This window comes from Erythrolamprus reginae, chromosome 8 (genome assembly GCF_031021105.1).
Source record: "Erythrolamprus reginae isolate rEryReg1 chromosome 8, rEryReg1.hap1, whole genome shotgun sequence".
Classification (NCBI taxonomy): domain Eukaryota; kingdom Metazoa; phylum Chordata; class Lepidosauria; order Squamata; family Dipsadidae; genus Erythrolamprus; species Erythrolamprus reginae.
This window is the reverse complement of record NC_091957.1, coordinates 46,090,965-46,111,633: the sequence shown is the minus strand read 5'-3', so window position 1 is coordinate 46,111,633 and position 20,669 is coordinate 46,090,965. Positions and strand designations below refer to the sequence as shown.

Below are 20,669 nucleotides of genomic sequence, written 5' to 3'. Positions count from 1 at the left end.
TCAATCCACCAGGCCTCTTCTCTCCCAAATCTTGTCTGTTGGTTGTTGGCAAAAGATCAGGGGCTACAGTGGTACCTCTGCTTATGAACTTAATTCATTCCAGCACCAGGTTCTTAAATAGAAAAGTTTGTAAGAAGAAGCAATTTTTCCCATAGGAATCAATGTAAAAGCAAATAATGCGTGCGATTGGGGAAACCACAGGGAGGGTGGAGGCCCTGTTTCCTCCCAGGAGATTCCTAGAGAGGCCCTATGGAGGCTTCTTCCTGTCTTTTCCGGTCCTGTTTACTCCCAGGAGATTCCTAGAGAGGCCCCATGGCAGCATCTTCCTGCCTTTTCCGGTTACAGTTTTGGAGGCTCGGGTTTGTAAGTGGAAAATGGTTCTTGAGAAGAGGCAAAAAAATCTTGAACACCTGGTTCTTATCTAGAAAGGTTTGTAAGTAGAGGCATTCTTAGGTAGAGGTACCACTGTATATTCATATCTGTCCCCCATGTAAATTTGCTTCTGTAGCCATCCACTCTTACTCACAATAAACACAGATTAAAGCAGCGTTTTGCAACCACGGTGGCTTTAAGATGTGTGGACTTCAAGTCCCAGAATTCCCCAGCCAGTCCAGAGTTGAGCCACAATGCTTCCAGGTGATGCTAAGAGCACGATCAATTTTTTCTCTTCTGCGAAGGTCTCTCTTCTTAAGCCAAGACATTGTGAACTCTCTGGGAAGGAGAGGTTTTTTTATTGTTCAGCTTGGGAGGAACACGAAAGGCGAGTCTCAGCTATCAAGAGAAATATACAGTTTTAAAAGCTATATATATATATAAATATAAATATATGTGTTGCTTTCTTCATATTGTCTGGTTTGCATACCCCGACCTCCCAGCCCTTGTCCAATTTATAAAAAATAAAGTTTTGGAAATTTGGAGGAAATTTGCTTTTTAAAAAATAAAATATGGGACGTTGCAATTCTTCACGTATATATTGGCACCACCACAAAAATGGTGGGTTGCTACTGGTTCACTTCAGTTCAGGTAAACTGGTAGTGGTAATGGTGGGAGGCTGCACCCACCTATCCAGACATCATCATGATGATCTGTGCAAGCGCAGAAGCAGTGCAAGAGAGAGCGAGAGAGCGAAGCGAGCACAGGTGTGCAAGAGCACATCTCCGAACAGGTAGCAAAGGTAAGTGAAACCCATGACTGCACCATATGTATTTATCATGCCTTGTATTGTTTTTTGAATGACAGGAAGTAGAGTCGAGAACCCCGACAGGTAGCTGTTCTCAATTCTGTTTGAACATATTGAAATCTGTTGAAGTGAGATCTGAGAAGATCTGAGAATAAGCCCTAAAAGCAATGTCTCTAAATGAAAAACAGCCATAGTCCAAGGTGTTTGGAAGAATATGACGTATCCATTATGTATGGCAGTGTTTCCCAACCTTGAAGTCCCAACCTTGAAGTCCAAGGTTTTTTTTTGTCCTTGATTGATTGGTTGGTTGGTGGGTTGGTTGATTGGTTTTGGAAAGGGTTCCGTTTTGGAGCATGGGGAAAATCCTTCAAGGGGCCGGTTAAATTTCGACCTGGCTTACGCACTCTTCCGAACCTTCGAGAGCTGCCCTCTGCTATATAGCCCTCCGCCACTTCCCACACACCAGTGTGTCATCGTCACGTTATTGGATCTAAAACAAAAAAAATCAAAAATAAGTGTCTCTTTGTATTGAGTGTGTAAGTGTCCACATGCATCGGTGTTTGTGTGTGCATGGGTGTGAAAGAGATGGACAGCTGAATTGCTTTGCCTAAATTGCTTCCGTGCCAAAATGCCGTCCTTTGGAGTCAGAAAGCCCGGTGGGGTGTTAGGAAGGTTGGGTATTCCCAGTGTGGATTTTGCTCATTCACTTTCCTGGTTCATCTACGCCAGAAGTAGGCAAAGTTGGCTCTTCTATGACTTGTGGACTTCAATTCCCAGAATTCCTGAGCCAATCATGCTAGCTGAGCAATTCTGGGAGTTGAAGTCCACATGTCATAGAAGAGCCAACTTTGCCTACCCCTGACCTACGCCAAGCAATGCATGTCTCCACCCTTTCTCGGTTGATAGTAAAAGATCTTGCAGAGACAAGAATCAATCCACCAGGCCTCTTCTCTCCCAAATCTTGTCTGTTGGTTGTTGGCAAAAGATCAGGGGCTACAGTGGTACCTCTGCTTATGAACTTAATTCATTCCAGCACCAGGTTCTTAAATAGAAAAGTTTGTAAGAAGAAGCAATTTTTCCCATAGGAATCAATGTAAAAGCAAATAATGCGTGCGATTGGGGAAACCACAGGGAGGGTGGAGGCCCTGTTTCCTCCCAGGAGATTCCTAGAGAGGCCCTATGGAGGCTTCTTCCTGTCTTTTCCGGTCCTGTTTACTCCCAGGAGATTCCTAGAGAGGCCCCATGGCAGCATCTTCCTGCCTTTTCCGGTTACAGTTTTGGAGGCTCGGGTTTGTAAGTGGAAAATGGTTCTTGAGAAGAGGCAAAAAAATCTTGAACATCTGGTTCTTATCTAGAAAGGTTTGTAAGTAGAGGCATTCTTAGGTAGAGGTACCACTGTATATTCATATCTGTCCCCCATGTAAATTTGCTTCTGTAGCCATCCACTCTTACTCACAATAAACACAGATTAAAGCAGTGTTTTGCAACCACGGTGGCTTTAAGATGTGTGGACTTCAAGTCCCAGAATTCCCCAGCCAGTCCAGAGTTGAGCCACAATGCTTCCAGGTGATGCTAAGAGCACGATCAATTTTTTCTCTTCTGCGAAGGTCTCTCTTCTTAAGCCAAGACATTGTGAACTCTCTGGGAAGGAGAGGTTTTTTTTATTGTTCAGCTTGGGAGGAACACGAAAGGCGAGTCTCAGCTATCAAGAGAAATATACAGTTTTAAAAGCTATATATATATATAAATATAAATATATGTGTTGCTTTCTTCATATTGTCTGGTTTGCATACCCCGTCCTCCCAGCCCTTGTCCAATTTATAAAAAATAAAGTTTTGGAAATTTGGAGGAAATTTGCTTTTTAAAAAATAAAATATGGGACGTTGCAATTCTTCACGTATATATTGGCACCACCACAAAAATGGTGGGTTGCTACTGGTTTACTTCAGTTCAGGTAAACTGGTAGTGGTAATGGTGGGAGGCTGCACCCACCTATCCAGACATCATCATGATGATCTGTGCAAGCGCAGAAGCAGTGCAAGAGAGAGCGAGAGAGCGAAGCGAGCACAGGTGTGCAAGAGCACATCTCCGAACAGGTAGCAAAGGTAAGTGAAACCCATGACTGCACCATATGTATTTATCATGCCTTGTATTGGTTTTTGAATGACAGGAAGTAGAGTCGAGAACCCCGACAGGTAGCTGCTCTCAATTCAGTTTGAACATATTGAAATCTGTTGAAGTGAGATCTGAGAAGATCTGAGAATAAGCCCTAAAAGCAATGTCTCTAAATGAAAAACAGCCATAGTCCAAGGTGTTTGGAAGAATATGACATATCCATTATGTATGGCAGTGTTTCCCAACCTTGAAGTCCAAATGAAGTCATTTGGACTTCAACTCCCAGAATTCCCTAGCCAGCAAATGCTGGCTAGGGAATTCTGGGAGTTGAAGTCCAGATATCTCCAAGTTACCAAGGTTGGGAAACACTGATGTATGGTATATAATTTGTAACATATGCTCATGACATCACGAGGCACATGAGGCCACTGGAGGCCTGTGACCAGTAATGGGCTCCTACAGGTATGGTCAGGTACACAGAACCTGCAGAAAAATTTTGCATTTTTTTTTCTTTTTTCCCTTCTGGGCATGTTTTTCCTATCGCAGTAAATGAGGTTGAACATGTATAATTTTAGAAGAACTGTGCGTGCGTGTGTATGTGTACATACACATACAGTTTATATAGTAGATAATGTGCATTTTTGTGTGCCCGTGTGTAATATGTATGTACACATATAGCATACATACATAGAATTAAATAGTACATTTTGGATGTTCAGTAATAGTAAATGGATAGGGAAATTGTATCTCTTTGACGCGAGGAGAGGCCAGGCACCCTAACCCTAAACCAAACCCTTGACATGAGTGATATCAAGTTGGCCACCTTTAAGATAGTCACATGACCTTTAAGCCACTCCCACCTGGCCACATGGCTGGCAAGCCACACCCACAAAATAAGCCACACCCACAGTGTGGTAGCAAAAAAAAAAATCAGCCCTACACTGCCTGGACCATAGAGGTATGTAAAAATATGGGGCTAGATTGCCGGTTATCCCAATGAACGAGATTGGCAAATATTCCTTCCAGGAAATCACTGTAAAAATGACTTTGTGATCCTTGGTCACGTTGTCATGCATCAAAGATATAAGATTCTGTGCAAGCATCAGATATTTTTCCACATTAAGATTGAATAATATTCTCTGTGGATATGTGAAACAAGGCTGCCACTTCTTTCCACTAAATACTGATGTATGTTCATATCAAGATTAAGAAGGAAAAGCAAGTCTGAATTTTTCAATTCCATCTAAAGAATATTGCCCAATATCTCAAGAGATTCAAACAACTTCATCTACAGAAATAAATTCATATATTGTCTCAGTCATCACAAAATAATCAATTTTCTGTGGTGAGTTCATGTCATTCAGGATAACAAAGGTTAGACAATATCACAGAAATGTAGAGAAGAATATTTGGCCAAAAGTTGTGATGGCTTTTATTCACAATGTTTTTGAGACATGCTGGACAAGATTGCTGTCCAATGTACTGAAAAGTTTGCCCTTGTATGCAGATAAGCATTTGCTATAGTTTAGGCCTAAAAGCAATTGAATTGCATAATTTCAGTCTTAAATCAAATTGAACCTGACACACCAGGTATAAAATATAGAACAGAATTATATTCAGAGAGTGCTAGCCAATATTTAATGAATGTTTGGTCATTTAAAAAAACCGATTAATAATATTTTAAATGTTCAGCGTATAGAATATTTTCTGCATTTTGGGGGAAAAAAGACATTTTAGTGTATTCTCGTAAAAAGATCTCATGTATTGCAATCCTATATATGTTTTCTCATAAGTAAACTTCACTGGATCTAATGGGGTTTGTTTCTATACTCCTGCGTTACTCTTTCAGTGTCCAAAAGCTTGCTTTTTGAGGATAACCCAAGATTTAAGTAAAATTGGAATTTGGGATTAGAGAATTAAAGCAAATTGGTCTTTAGCAGATTCTCTGTGGATTTCTGTAAAAAAGCCCAGCTTGGTAATCCTGCTTATGAAATCTCAATACAGAGAGTCCTCAACTTGGGGACAATTGAGCCCCAAATTTTTGTTGCTAAACAAGACATTTGTTAAGTGATTTTTGCCCCATTTTATGACTTTTCTTGTCACAGTTGTTAAGTGAACCACTGCAGTTCTTAAATGAGTAATATAGTTGTTAAATGAATCTGACTTCCCCATTTACTTTGCTTGTCAGTAGGTCACAAAAGGTGATCACACGACCCCAAAGGTACTGCTAACCGTCATAAATATGAACCAATTGCCAAACATCTGAATTTTGACCACATGATTATAAGGATAACGGGTGAGAAATTAGGTTTTCTGTCTCTAATGAGAGAGATTAAAAAACAGTTTTACTTGGTGTTGTGGTTAGCTCTGGCCCAGCCCCTGCCCCAAGGACTGTGGATGTGGGGGAGACATCCACATACTGCAGGCCTGTTTTGCCCCCGGTGGAATCTGCTGATGAAGACTCCTCTGACCAAGAAGACATGAGTGACAGCGAGGAGGAGAGTCTGGCAAACAGCTCAGAAGGAGATCAATTATCTAGCTCCTCCTTGGATTCGGAAAAAGAGTTAATGATACAGCCACGCATGAGGAGAGCGATGCATAGGCAACAACAACTGAGAGATTATTATAAAAGAAAATGAGGCCATCTGTGGTTGGGTGGGGCTGTGGTAATTAGTGAGGCTGCTATAAGTGGCAGCCTGTGGGTTTGGCCATTGTGGAGGATTATCTGATCATTGTGTTTCATGCCTGCTTTGCTGACTTTGATCTTTGTGTGCTGATTTTTTCCTGCTTTGAAACTAAACCAGAGCAAAGTGTGTTTCACTTTGTGAAAGAAGAAGGACTGTGAATTGCCTCACAGCTGCAAGCTAAGTATCACAGAACTGATAAGGGACTTGTACAAATTACCAATTTGTTTGGAGACAAGTGCTCTTTGCTATACAAAAAGAGTGCTCTGTTTATTTGCATTTTTCAGTATAAAGAACATTGTTTTGAATTTTCAAACGTGTGTGTGTCTGAAATTGTAGCTGTGCATTTTTGGGAGGATTCTACCAGAGAGCTCGACAGAACACTTGGCCTCAGATCCAGCTATTTTGAATTAAAAATGTCTTTCTCCTCTAATAACCTGGATGTGTTGACTGGACAGGAGGAGCTGTTATCCATCATATTTGGTGAGTATCAAGTGGCTGCGGTGATGAAAACTTGTTGGATTGCAATGACCCTAATCTCGAGCCATACGCCAGAGATTAATACATATCTGTTGGAGCATCTGGTTGGGGAAAGCTGCTTACAAAGAATGTTCCTCCTAGAGCTTGATTATTTCACTTTTTATTCCCCTTTTGTCTCAGAGCTTCCAAATTCTAAGCTTTTTGGAAAGAGAAAAGAAGGAATGAAGAAGCCGGTGTCCTGTATTACTATTACAATATAGCCACAGATAACACCAATCTGATACAAACAGTCCGGAAAATACAGCTGAATACAGCTCATCTGTCTGGAACACACAACACTAGAAAATGTCCAAAGATACTTTACTAGTTGCTCCTCTACTCGCAACATTATACCCTATGCAATTAGACATACAATGCTAGGTTTAGAAAGTTTAGAACTACATCGCCTTAAACACGACCTAAGCATAGCTCATAAAATCATCTGCTACAATGTCCTTCCTGTCGATGACTACTTCAGCTTCAACCACAGCGATACATGAGCACACAACAGATACAAACTTAAAGTAAACCACTCTAAACTCATATTTAGTAAACAAATAGTTGATTCATGGAACTCACTACATGACTCTGTGGTAGCGGTCCCCAAAGTACGGCCCACTGAGACCATTTGTCCGGCCAGCAGGTGAGTGACACAACACAGTGTTCCATCTAATTTTCTATGAATAAAATGTGGTATTTTGTTAGTAACTAATATCAATCATCAAAAAAGTTGCAAAAGTTTTTTTTCCTAATTTTGTCATCCAGTTACATTCATTTTCTTTTAATTAAATTTCCTCCTTAATGATCCTTCAAAAAGTACACCAATTATATTTCTAACTTATTAACCATTATGCCAAAGTGCTTCCGTCTTTCTTTATTCATTTTTCTATAAGCCAAGAAAACCTACAATCAGATGTTAACAAAAGAAAATTAAAAACAAAACATAAATATACATCAATTTCATACTTCTTCCCCCCCCTCTAAATAGTACGCTCCCATTTTGTTTTTTACTTTAAAATAAGGTATGTGCAGTGTGCATAGGGATTTGTTCAGGGTTTTTTTATAGTCCGGCCCTCCAACAATCCGAGGGACAGTGAACTGGCCCCCTGTGTAAAATGTTTGGGGACCCCTGCTCTGTAGTATCATCACCTATTACCCCCCAAAACTTTATCCTTAGACTATCCACTATTGACCTCTCCCGATTCCTAAGAGGTCAGTAAGGGGCGTGCATAAGTGCACCAGTGTGCCTTCCGTCCCCGGTCCTAATGTTTCTCTCTTAGTAGTATCATGTATATAAACATTGTTATATCTTTGTATACTACCAATATGTACTTGACAAAATAAATAAATATGTTGAAAAGGTTTCAAACTTTATCTCTTATGTACTGTAACGAACATAACGGTGACTCTTAGTCATGAAATAAAAATAAATCTATTTGGGAGACAAATGACGGGTCTAGCAAAAATAAGAAAAAGACATCCACACTGACAATAAAGGTGAATATTGGCATACCATGATTTTTCCACTTCTAACATGACCATGAAATCTGTAGACCATCAGAAAGAAGGAAAAAACTAGGCTTTTGAAAGGCTGGGAATGATTGAGGGCAAAAGAAGGAAGGAACAACAGAGAATGAGGTGGCTGGATGGAGTAACTGAAGCAGTAGGTGTGAGATTAATTGGATTCCGGGGGATAGCAGAGGACAGGAAGGCCTAGAGCAGTGTTTCCCAACCTTGGCAACTTGAAGATATTTGGACTTCAACTCCCAGAATTCCCCAGCCAGCATTCACTGGCTGGGGAATTCTGGGAGTTGAAGTCCAAATATCTTCAAGTTGCCAAGGTTGGGAAACACTGGCCTAGAGGAATGTTATCCATGGGATCGCAATGGATCAGACACCACTTCGCAACTAACAACTGCAGAAAATTGGGGAGAATACCTTACAGCACCAAAAGCTGTTGCAAAAAAAAAAAAAAAAAAGCATTTAGAATATTTGAATAACACCAGGCTGCCCACCGAAGCATTGAATAGATTTTTTTTTTATTGGCCAAGTGTGATTGGACACACAAGGAATTTGTCTTGGTGCATATGCTCTCAGCGTACATAAAATAAAATATACATTTGTCAAGAATCATGTGGTATGACACTTAATGATTGTCATAGGGATCAAATAAGCAATGAAGAAGCAATATTAATAAAAATCTTAGGATATAAGCAACAAGTTACAATCATACAGTCAACATGGGAGGAAATGGGTGAAAGGAATGATGAGAAAAACTAGTAGAATAGAAGTGCAGATTTAGTAGAAAGTCTGACAGTGTTGAGGGAATTATTTGTTTAGTAGAGTGATGGCGTTTGGAAAAAAACTGTTTTTGTGTCTAGTTATCTTGGTGTGCAGTGCTCTGTAGCGACGTTTTGAGGGTAGGAGTTGAAACAGTTTGTGTCCAAGATGTGAGGGGTCAGTACATATTTTCCCCACCCTCTTTTTGACTCGTGCAGTATACAGGTCCTCAGTGGAAGGCAGGTTGGCGGCAATTGTTTTTTCTGCAGTTCTGATTGTCCTCTGAAGTCTGTCGGTCCTGTTGGGTTACAGCACCAAAACAGACAGTTATAGAGGTGCAGATGACAGACTCAATGCATTGATAAAACAGGTAAGTCCTCAATTTACAAATATAACTGAGCCCAACATTTCCATTACTAAGCAAGGCAGTTGTTAAATGAATTTTGCCCTGTTTTACAATCTTACTTGCTACCCGCTTTAAAGGAAACCCTGCACAGTTAAGCAAATCTGGCTTCCTCATTGGCTTGGTCAGAAAGTCACTAAAGGTGGTCACATAACCCGACACCACAATCATCATAAGCACACACCAGTACTCAAGCCTCTGAATTTTGATCACATGAGAGCTAATACTATCATATCCTAAGGGCTACTTCTTAATCCCATCCCATCACACTGGAGTCGTTATGTAGAATAGACTGGCCCATTAATTAATTTTTTCCTGAGTGCTTATTTGATCCCATGACAATCCTTAAGTATTGTACCTCATGATTCTTGACAAAATTTTTTTAATGTTCACTGAGAGCATCTGAACTAAAGACACATTTCTTGTGTGCCCAATCACACTTGGCCAAAAAGAATTCTATTCTATTCTATTGGAAAATGGTGGGGGGCTGAATTCCTTCCTTCTAAGGGAAATATTCTGCCCATTTAATATTTCCTAAAATATTTCATTTTTCTAGGAGAGGGGTAAAGTTATTCCTACAATAACTTTAACCCAGAGGTCTTCAAACTTAGCAATTTTAAGACTTGTAGACTTCAACTCCCACAATTCTCCAGCCAACGGTCTAAAAGTTGCCAAGTTTGAGGACTTCTGTTTATCCCCTTATTAAACGAATGGGTGCAAGTCGAATTGTATCTCTTGTGTACTTGTGGGGGGTGGAAAGGCGCCATCACCGAAGTTTGCAAAATATTCAAACTCAGCAATTGCTACTGACGCCCATACAGTCACTAAGAGCCAAACGCGGCAAGAATTCCCAATTAGCCATAGACCAGTGTTCCGCATGCGCACTTTCCCGTCCAGATTCCGCCAGGCTCTTTTAACATCTCCGAAGGCTCGGGTGACGTCAGACCCTTCTCCTTAGGCGTCTGAAATTGAGTCTAGACAGAAAGCGCGCCTGCGCATGCTCACGGCGAATTAATGACGCTCCGGGGGACAGCCGGCCATTTAAACCAATGTCAAGCGGTTCTGGCCGCACGGCCCCGCCCCTTCTGGTGTCAGGACGACGACGTGCGCCTGCGCGCGGGAGGCGGGGAAAAAAATTTGAACGTGAGAGCGGTTAAAGAGAGAAATTGGCCGCGGCGGTTGCTGTGACAGCGGAACGGCCTAGGTAGGCCCTAAGGTAAACCGGACGGCGGGAGTTGGTCGAGGAGGGCCCGAGGCCTGGCGGGAAGACTGTTTGAGCTCCGAAGGACCGGTCCCCGCGTGGGTTGTCTGAGGCGACGCTCCTTCTGCACGGTTAATTCTCAGCGTTCAGACGATAGAGCCTTCTGCGCCCAGGTAACGTTGGCCCAGGTTAGATTCTAGGTCTCAACCCCAGTATCGAAAACCTGTTGACTGGCTTTGTCTGAAGTAGTGTAGGCTCTCCTTGCCCAAGCAGGAGGTTGGAATGATGATATTTTATTATTTTTATTTATTGTTTATTGATTTTGTCCGTTGCACAATGAGAGTTATATTGGGTATACATATAGTAAATATATAATGAAGGTTATAGAGAATATACTCATACGGTAGTAAAGTATATCTAAGAAGGAATAGAAGAGAAGAAATAGGAATAAAACATATCAGTGAAAGAATAGAATAAATACAGTACAGGAAAGAAGAATGGTATAGGAGATATAGGAGAGCAATAGGACAGGGGAGGGAAGGCACTCTAGTGCACTTATGCACACCCTTTTAATAATAATAATAATAATAGTAATGGCAATTAATAATAATGATTAATAATAACAACAACAACAATAATGATGATAATAATACATTTGTGTGAGGAAAGTATATTGATGGATGCAAAGCAAGAGATTCTTATTGTAAAAATGGAATTGTACCCATATATGTTTGTCTGTCTCGTTTGTATTTTATGTGTATATACAGTAATTAAAAAATTCAACAATCAGCAACAATAACAATAACAACAACAGGGTTGGAAGGGGACGTTGGAGGTCTTCTAGTCCAACCTCTGCATAGGCAGGAAACCCTACACTACTTGGGTCAAGACAGATAGTTATCCAACATCTGCTTAAAAACTTCCAGTGTTGGAACATTCACAACTTCTAGAGGCAAGTGGTTCCATTGATTAATTGTTCTAACTGTCTCCTTAGTTCTAAGTTGTTTCCTTGTTCAGTTTCTACCTATTGCTTCTTGTCCTCCCCTCAGGTGCTTTGGAGAATAGCTTGACTCTCTCTTCTTTGTGGCAACCTCTGAGATATTGGAACACTGCTATCATGTCTCCCCTGGTCCTTCTTTTCATTAAACTAGCCATGCCCAGTTCCTGCAACCGTTCTTCATATGTTTTAGCCTCCAGTCCCCTCATCATCTTTGTTGCTCTTCTCTGCACTTTTTCTAGAAGACTAGAAGACCTCCAAGGTCCCTTCCCTTGTTGTTATTGTTAAGTTCTGGTTTGATTATGGGGTTTTGTGGGGGAGGGGGCGTTCCTTTACATTCGACCTCACCGGACTCCTAAAATCTGCCCCCTCCAAATATAGGAAAGAAACCTTGGAAGGCAGCCCAGGCCCCCCTTTTTTCCTCCTCTCTCTTGCAACCTTTTCCAGCCTGGTGCCTCTCTAGGCAGAGTGTGTACTACAATACCTATCATCCAGTTTTTGCCTTGTTGCGTGTTTTTTTTATTGTATGTCTTATGCAGATAACTCCTGTGGAGTGTTTTCTCAACCCCCCTTCTAGGGTTGCTGGGTCAATAGCAATAGGAAATAATAATAATAATAATAATAATAATAATAATAATAATAATAATAATAATAATCTAGAGAAATTTGCAGAATATGAAGATCTGAAAATCGAGCTGCAATGACTCTGGCATAAGCCAGTGAAAGTGGTCCCAGTAGTCCTTGGCACGGTAGGCGCAGTGCCAAAAGATCTCAGTGGACATTTGAAAACCACTGGAATTGAAAAAATCTCCATCTGTTAATTGCAAAAGGCTGTTTTACTGGGATCTGCGGCTACATCACACAGTCCTAGGTGCTTGGGAAGCACCTGACTGGTGATGAAATACGAAATCCAGCATAGTGATCTTGTTTGCTTTGTTGTATTGTTGATAATAATAATAATCGTATCAGGAACCAGCCAATGTAAATCCTAAGTATATAAATAACAAAGTTACAGTCATACAATCATTAGTATGAAGGAGGAGATGGGTGGTAGGAACAATGAGAAGATTAATAGTAGTGCAGACTTAGTGAATAATTTGACAGTGTTGAAGGAATTATATGTTTAGCAGAGTGCTGGCATTCAGGAAAAAAATGTACTTGTGTTTAATTGTCTTGGTTTGCAATGCTCTATAGTGTCGTTTTGAGGGTAGAAGTTGAAGCAATTTATGTCCAGGATGTGAGAGATCTGTAGATGTTTTCACAGCCCTCTTTTTGACTCATGCAGTATACAGGTCCTCAATAGAAGGCAGGTTGGTAAGCAATGGTTTTTTCTGCAGTTTAATTATCTTCTCAAGTCTGTATGCCTTGTTGAGTTGCAGAACCAAACCAGATAGTTATAGAGGTGCAGGTGACAGACTCAATGATTCCTCTGTAGAACTATCAGCATCAGACAGAAAAAACATTCTTTGTTGTGCTTTTTTTGATGACGTTTTTGATGTTTAGGTGTCCATTTTGAGATATGATAGAACTTAGACATTTGAAGGTCTGTTGTTATTGTTGTTGTTGTTATTATTATTATTATTTTATTCACACAAAAACAGCAATACACAGCAAATGAGATTTATATGCTGGATTTCGTATCACAATACCACAAGTCATTATTATTATTATTATTAGTTTAATTTATTTGCCGCCCAACTCCCCAAGGACTGTGGGCCGCTCACAACAAAGAGAACAACATCTAAAATAGAACAATTTTAAAAGACAGTTTAAAACCGATAATAAAACCATGCATATATTTTGTGGCCAGATCTAGATGTTGCATCATTTGATCAATGGCCCCAGGTGTGCCAGCAAAGCCAGGTCTTTACAGCTTTCCGGAAGGCCAGTAAGGTGGGGGCAGTACGGATCTCAGCAGGTAGTTGGTCCAGAGAACCGGAGCTGCCACAGAGAAGGCCCTCCCCTGTGGCCCCGGCAACTGACACTGTTTGCTGACTGGGCCCAGAGAAGGCCAACCCTGTGGGCCCTTATCAGTCCTTGGGAGCTATGCAGTAGAAGGCGGCCCTAAGCCATGTAGGGCTTTGTAGGTAATGACCAACACCTTGAATTGCGTCTGGAGACTGATTGGGAGTCAGTGCAGGTCGCGGAGAGTTGGTGTGATGTGGGTGTACCTAGGTGCACCCACAACTGCTTGTGCTACTGCATTCTGGACCATTTCTAGTCTCCAAATGCTTTTCAGGGTAGCCCCATGTAGAGCGTGTTGCGATAGTCTAACCATCAGGTGATAAGGGCATGAGTGACCGTGAGAAGAACCTCCTGATCCAGGTAGGGTCGCTATTAGTGCACCAGGCAAACCTGTGCAGAGGTCCCCTTAGCTACAGGTGTTGATCCAATCTCAGCTGAGAATCTAGAAGGACAAATTGGAAGCCCATTCTGTGGGGGGTAATTTTTCCCCTCCCAGAACCAAGGACCGACAGTCGGTATAGTCCTTCGGGAGCAATACCCACAGTCACTCAGTCTTGTCAGGGTTAAGTTTGAGCCTGTTAATTCCCATCCAGACCCTCACAGCCTCCAGGCCCTGGCACATCAGACCTTCCACTTCACCGTTGATAGTGTGTTTTCTAGTATTATAAGAGGTGATAGCATGGGAGAGTTTCTCGTAAGTCTACAATTTTGAAGTGTGTTCAGTTCCAGATTTTTCTGGTCACTCCACTATTTTTATTTATTTTTTTATTTTATTCATTTGTCCAATACATAAATACATAGGAAGAAAAATAGACATGTGATAATATAAAAGAGGATGAAAGTGAACTTAGAGGAGAGGATATATGAAAGGAAGAGAATATATATGATAGGTGAAAGAAAGGAAAGACAATTGGACAGGGGACGAAAGGCACACCAGTGCACTTATGTACGCCCCTTACTGGCCTCTTAGGAACCTGGAGAGGTCAATCATGGAGAGTCTAAGGGAGAAGTGTTGGGGTTAGGGGTTGACACAATTGAGTCAGGTAATGAGTTCCACGCTTCGATAACTCGATTGTTGAAATCATATTTTTTACAGTCAAGTTTGGCGCGGTTCGTATTAAGTTTGAATCTGCTGCATGCTCTTGTGTTATTGCGGTTGAAGCTGAAGTAGTCATTGACTGGTAAGACATTGCAGCATATGATCTTGTGGGCAATACTCAGTTTGTGTTTTAGGCGCCGTAGTTCTAGGCTTTCTAGGCCCAGGATTGTTAGTCTATTTTCGTAGGATATTCTGTTTCGAGTGGAGGAGTGAAGGGCTCTTCTGGTGAAATATCTTTGGACATTTTCAAGGGTGTTGATGTCTGAGATGTGGTATGGGTTCCAGACAGATGAGCATTAGTCTAGGATGGGTCTGGCAAAAGTTTTGTAGGCTCTTGTGAGTAGAGTGAGGTTGCCTGAGCAGAAGCTGCGTAGGATCAGGTTAACAACTAAGCTGGTTGTTCAACCTCCCATCTGTATGCGGATTCATCATGGGCTTGAATGAGTCCAATCATTATTGTATCATCTGAAAACTTAAGTAGTTCAACAGATAGATCGTTTAAGATGCAGTCCTTGATACATAGAGAGAAGTGTAGAGAGCACAGATCCTTGGGGGGCTCTTATGCTAATTGTACAGGTATCTGATGTGCTTCTGTTTAGCTTCACCTGCTGCTTCCTGTCTGTTAGGAAGCTTGTGATCCACTTACAAGTGTGTTTAGGTTCCACTAGCTGATTTAGTTTAGTTGGAAGTATGTCTGGTATGACGGTATTAAATACTGAACTGAAGTCTACAAAGAGGACTCTTGTGTAGGTCTTTGGAGATTCAAGATGTTATAGAATGTAGTTCAGAGCCGTATTAACACCATCATCTATTGATCTATTTGCTCAGTATGCAAATTGCAGGGGGTCTAATAGCAGATCCATGATGGTTTTCCGGTGGGACATCATTAGCCTTTCATGATGGCCTTTAGTTGGCTTTTGTGCTAGCAGGATGAGTAACCTGCCCCTAAAGATGGAAGGAGCTGGGAATCAGCATTAGCAGCAGGAAATAAAAAAATCCTTGGCGGGAGTCTATTGATTTATTTTATTTATAATATCATATTTCCCTGACAATAATAGTTGTCCACCTTCTGGCTAATAAAATCTACCTTTGTATTTAGCTGTGTTTGGCAATGAGCTTGTAGTTGTTAATGCTGTCATATATTGAATAAACGGATCATTTGTGCCTGTACCTATAAAATTACTCTTCAAAGCTTCTTGCTTTGCCTGTATGATTTGTTGATTTATATTTTCAAATGGGGGGGGGGAGCCAATTTTGCAAAGCTTGAAAAGTGTTTTTCTCTTCCAAATTCAGGGAATAGGGGCCTGAGTTTCTAGGCAACTTGCTAATCAGAAGGAAGTGAAATAATTTTGCACCCCAAAACAGAGGAAAGACTGGACTAGGGGAAATGTATGTATAACTTAACTTAATTTACAAACTTTATTGTCACTTGTGGATTAATTGCTATACAGTGATACCTCGTCTTACAAACGCCTTGTCATACAAACTTTTTGAGATACAAACCCAGGGTTTAAGATTTTTTTGCCTCTTCTTACAAACTATTTTCACCTTACAAACCCACCGCTGCTGCTGGGATGCCCTGCCTCTGGACTTCCGTTGCCAGCGAAGCACCCGTTTTTGTGCTGGTGGGATTTCCCTGAGGCTCCCCTCCATGGGAAACCCCACCTCCGGACTTCCGTGTTTTTGTGATGCTGCAGGGGAATCCCAGCAGCGCAAAAACGGGCACTTCGCTGGCAACGGAAGTCTGGAGGTGGGGTTTCCCAGCAAGGGGAGCCTCAGTGAAATCGCAGCATCGCAAAAACACAGAGGTCCGGAGGTGGGGTTTCAAGGACTTCGGTGGTTTTGCGATGCTGCAATTTCACTGATGCTCCCTTCGCTGGGAAACCCACCTCCGGACTTCCGGAGAAATCCAGAGGTGGGGTTTCCCATGGAGGGGAGCCTCAGGGAAATCCCAGCAACGCAAAAACGGGCACTTCAGCTGGCAAAAGGGGTGAATTTTGGGCTTGCACGAATTAATCGCTTTTCCATTGATTCCTATGGGAAACATTGTTTTGTCTTACAAACTTTTCACCTTAAGAACCTCGTCCTGGAACCAATTAAGTTTGTAAGCCAAGGTATCACTGTACTTTATTTATTTATTTATTATTTTTTATTCGGATGTGTATGCCATCCAATTCCCAAAGGACTCTGGGCAGCTTAAGCATTTTTATCTCCAGTTGTTGTTCTTAAGTTTATTCAGGAATGCATTCACATACAGTGATCCCTCGATTTTCGCGATCTCATTTTTCGCGAAACACTATATCGTGATTTTTCCCACCCGATGACGTCACTCTCTTCCTTCCTTTCTCATCTTTCTTTCTCTCTCTCTTTCTCTCTCTTGCTTCTTCCTCTCTCACACTCTCTTCCTCCCTCTCTCATCTCTTTCTTACCTTCTCTCTCTTTCTCTATCTCTCCCCCTCTTGCTGGCGGGCGGGCGAGCGGGGGCATCAGCGAGGAAGACCCAGGGAAGGTTCCTTCGGCCGCCCAGCAGCTGATCTGCTCGGTAGCGCAGCAGCAGCAAGGAGCCAAATCGGGGTTTCCCCTTTGCGTGGGCGGCGGGGAAACCCCGATCTTCGTCTGCTCGCTGCTGCTGCGCTACCGAGCAGATCAGCTGCTGGGCGGCCGCAGCAGCAGCGAGCAGACGAAGATCGGGGTTTCCCCGCTGCCCACGCAAAGGGGAAACCCCGATCTTTGTCTGCTCGCTGCTGCTGCGCTACGGAGCAGATTAGCTGCTGGGCGGCAGAAGGAACCTTCCCTGGGTCTTCCCCGCGGCCCACGCAAACTCCACCATCTGCGCATGCACGGCCATGAAAAAAAGGGCGCGCATGCGCAGATGGTGTTTTTACTTCCGCAACCCTACATCGCGAAAAATCGATTATCGCGAGGGGTCTTGGAACGGAACCCTCGCGATACTCGAGGGATCACTGTAGTTTGATTTCATCATAGCATTATTGTGAATTTATACCCTTCTTATGGTGGCTTTCTGTCTTTTCCAGGTAGTTCTTTCATGTGGATGCCACACTGTAATACGGTTGGACACAGCATTATTTCAGGCAAATGAAAATAACAGGCCCTATTGGCATTTCTATGTTTGAAAAGGATGAAGAGAGGAGTAGCGGCTAAAAAGGAAAAGCAGAATTTACTAGTGACTTCAAGTAAACAAACTGATATATCCGCATGGATAGCAAATGGCGGCCAAAGTACCCAGGAACATAAAGACCATAACATACCTTCCAGTGAAGAGACACAAAACACAGAGGATCCTCTTGAAGAAGCACTGACCTTTTTGACAAAAAGTAAGGATATTAGCGGGGCTAGGCGTTTAATGCTCTCAAACAAAGAGAACCCAAGCGTCTAAATAAATGCCAGGTGCCTTTCAGGATCAAAAAAGGAGACTATGAACCTGATAATGAATCTGAGTGTCACTACAGCCTTTCAGCAGGGCATTGTTTTCAACAGGACACAATTTTACTGTGTGCATCTTAGCGTAATGATCATCTGTTTTAATTAATGTTAAATAGGTTGCTTTATTCAAATACAATAACAATGATAAAGTATCTAATCTTGGATTAGCAACAGGTTTATGCCTACGGTAAATTGTGGCTGTTTTCAAATACAGTACAGTGTTCCCTCGATTTTCACGGGTTCGAACTTCACGAAAAGTCTATACCGCGGTTTTTCAAAAATATTAATTAAAAAATACTTCACGGGTTTTTCCCCTATACCACAGTTTTTCCCGCCTGATGACATCATATGTCATCGACAAACTTTCATCTGCCTTTAATAAATATTTTTTTATAAATAAACATGGTGAGTAATAATCTGAATGGTTGCTAAGGGAATGGGAAATTGTAATTTAGGGGTTTAAAGTGTTAAGGGAAGGCTTGTGATACTGTTCATAGTCAAAAATAGTGTATTTACTTCCGCATCTCTACTTCGCGGAAATTCGACTTTCGCTGGCAGTCTCGGAATGCATCCCCCGCGGAAATTGAGGGAACACTGTATTTGATTTTGATAGCATATATAAGAATGCAAATACATTAAAAAACACCTTACTACAGCATACATATTAAGCATATAGTCTTAATTAGAATAGATGTATAAGTTTTAATGTTCACTCAATAAAGTCCTTGCAAAAGGTTAATTTTTCCAATGGAGGTTCACTTTATAGGATATATTTTAGAAAGGTGTTTTTTTTAAATTGAGTTAAACTGGTCAATTCTGAGCTTTTGTATATGTGTTGTTTTTCTCTTGTGAAGTGCTCAGAGTCAATAAACATCTGGGTGGCCTCAAAATTGAATGAAATGAATAAATATGTTGGAGGGTAAAGCTTGATAGTGAAATAAGCAAGTGGGCAGATTCTTCTATGAGATGCCTGGTGCTCACGAAGAGCACTTTTATCTCACGTTTTGAATTTTTTTTTCTAGTTAAAGATCGTACTTCCCTGAAGAATGCAGCTTTGCAGAAACACTTATCAAGCGTTGAAAAGATTGCCCAAGAAAGAGGTTTGACTTCAGAAGAAATTGATGTCTTGCTGAATATAGCGCTCAGCGGCAAGTTTGGTAAAAGAAACAAGACAATTATATTCTCTCTCTCTCTCCCTCCCTCCCTCTCTCTCTCTCTCTCTCTCTCTCTCTCTCTCTCTCTCCCTCTCTAATGTGTTTCTACATTTTACTTGGGCATTTCAGTACTTAAACCTGATGAAAAATTAATATATTCCAGCTGAAATGATCAGCATTCGACTATTGAAGAACCTTATTCCCATTTCAACAATAACAGAAGACTCAATTGTTTCAGCTGTTTCATGGCTTTGTGTTGGCAAATGTTCTCGCAATACTCAGGTAACTTGGAAAGCATGTCCTGATATCTTGGGTCTTAATATTATTTTTACCAGTATGGCGTATCCTGTTGACATCTGCTGTTCTTTTACATCTTTCTGCTTTAAAAACTAATTGCATATGTACTATGAATCACATGAATACTAATTAATCAATTCCTGTTTTCTTTCCATTAGGTTCTTTTCTTAAAATGGCTGATAGCAATGTATGATTTGATTGATCATAAAGAAAAGATTAATGCGCTCTATGGATTCTTCTTCACCTTTTTACAGGATGAAAAATTGGTAAGATAAAAATTAATATGGGCTTTTAAAAAAAATAAGATTTCCTAGATACTGTAAAATGCAGAGCATTTCAGCTTTAGATGGAGTCTACATTGATAAGCCAACAAACTTTTTTGTCCTGCGATCCAAAGAACTACTATGTAAAGCCTAACTCCTTTCTTGGATTGTAATCAAAGATTTGGTTCTTAGCTGTTCAAAAAAGAATATAATTGTTAGGCTTAGCAAGGGAATTAATAGGCATTCTGTCTCCTTTTAGTGTGCTAGCCTAGTCATATGATTTAGCGCTTGCTACAACCCCTTAAGATGATTTTTTAAGGTACTGAAAGTCAAATTGTCCAATATAATGCCACTAATGTGTCTTAATTCTTTTTTTTTAAACGTGCTGACTCCTTATGTTGTTTCGGAGAAGTGTAAAGCATAGACTGTGCCCAATTATGTATTTATGTGATACTTTTTTTTTCTGTAGTGCCCCTTCGTCTGCCATGTGCTATATTTGCTGACCAGAAGAGAAAATGGTGAGATGATAATTAGAATCAGAATGTGTAATTTGCTTTCAAAGTATTTTTTCCTTAAAGCCTTTGAGTTACTACAGCTATTTTTTAAATTTTCATTGCTAGCTATTGACTTCTATTACCTGCAAAAGGTGTTCAACTCTCTATGATTATAACACATAGAATAAGGGAAGGTAGTCAATTTTGCTTGTATATGCTGTCCTAGCCTGAGTCTAGAATGTTCATCTTTTAGAATAAAAGTCCTTTTTCCTTTTTATATATAGCCTCGTCAAGGCCAGAATATAAAATCTTGAAACACCAAATAATTAGACAATGTTTATCTTTCTTCCTAGTGAAACCTTTCCGTGTGCGACGGCTCTTAGATTTAATAGCCAAGATGGTGAGTCATTTGAAACTAATGTCATGTGAAGTACAATTTATAAAATTTCAATTCATGTCTATGACGGGATAGCTTTTGTACAGGGCAAAAACTAATCAATATCCAATATGCACAACACTATCCATCTATCCCAATACCAAACTCATAGATATTTAAAAATCTAGTGAAAACAAT

General features: G+C 40.9%; 1 protein-coding gene across 2 annotated transcripts in view; it reads left to right on the top strand.

Annotated features, from left to right (window-relative positions):
* Positions 1-10,249: 10,249 nt before the first annotated feature.
* Positions 10,250-20,669, top strand: part of CENPI (centromere protein I) — a 35,746-nt gene continuing 25,326 nt past the window's right edge. Inside the window, exons 1-8 of one of the 2 annotated variants that reach the window (XM_070759827.1) lie at positions 10,250-10,555; positions 15,737-15,832; positions 17,479-17,778; positions 18,910-19,044; positions 19,205-19,323; positions 19,497-19,604; positions 20,071-20,119; positions 20,449-20,495. In XM_070759827.1, coding sequence (XP_070615928.1) covers positions 17,583-17,778; positions 18,910-19,044; positions 19,205-19,323; positions 19,497-19,604; positions 20,071-20,119; positions 20,449-20,495 — 654 coding nt within the window. In that variant the 5' untranslated portion in view covers positions 10,250-10,555; positions 15,737-15,832; positions 17,479-17,582. Of the gene's footprint in view, positions 10,571-15,736; positions 15,833-17,478; positions 17,779-18,909; positions 19,045-19,204; positions 19,324-19,496; positions 19,605-20,070; positions 20,120-20,448; positions 20,496-20,669 lie in introns of both variants that reach the window. The other variant, XM_070759829.1, reaches the window with a different exon arrangement.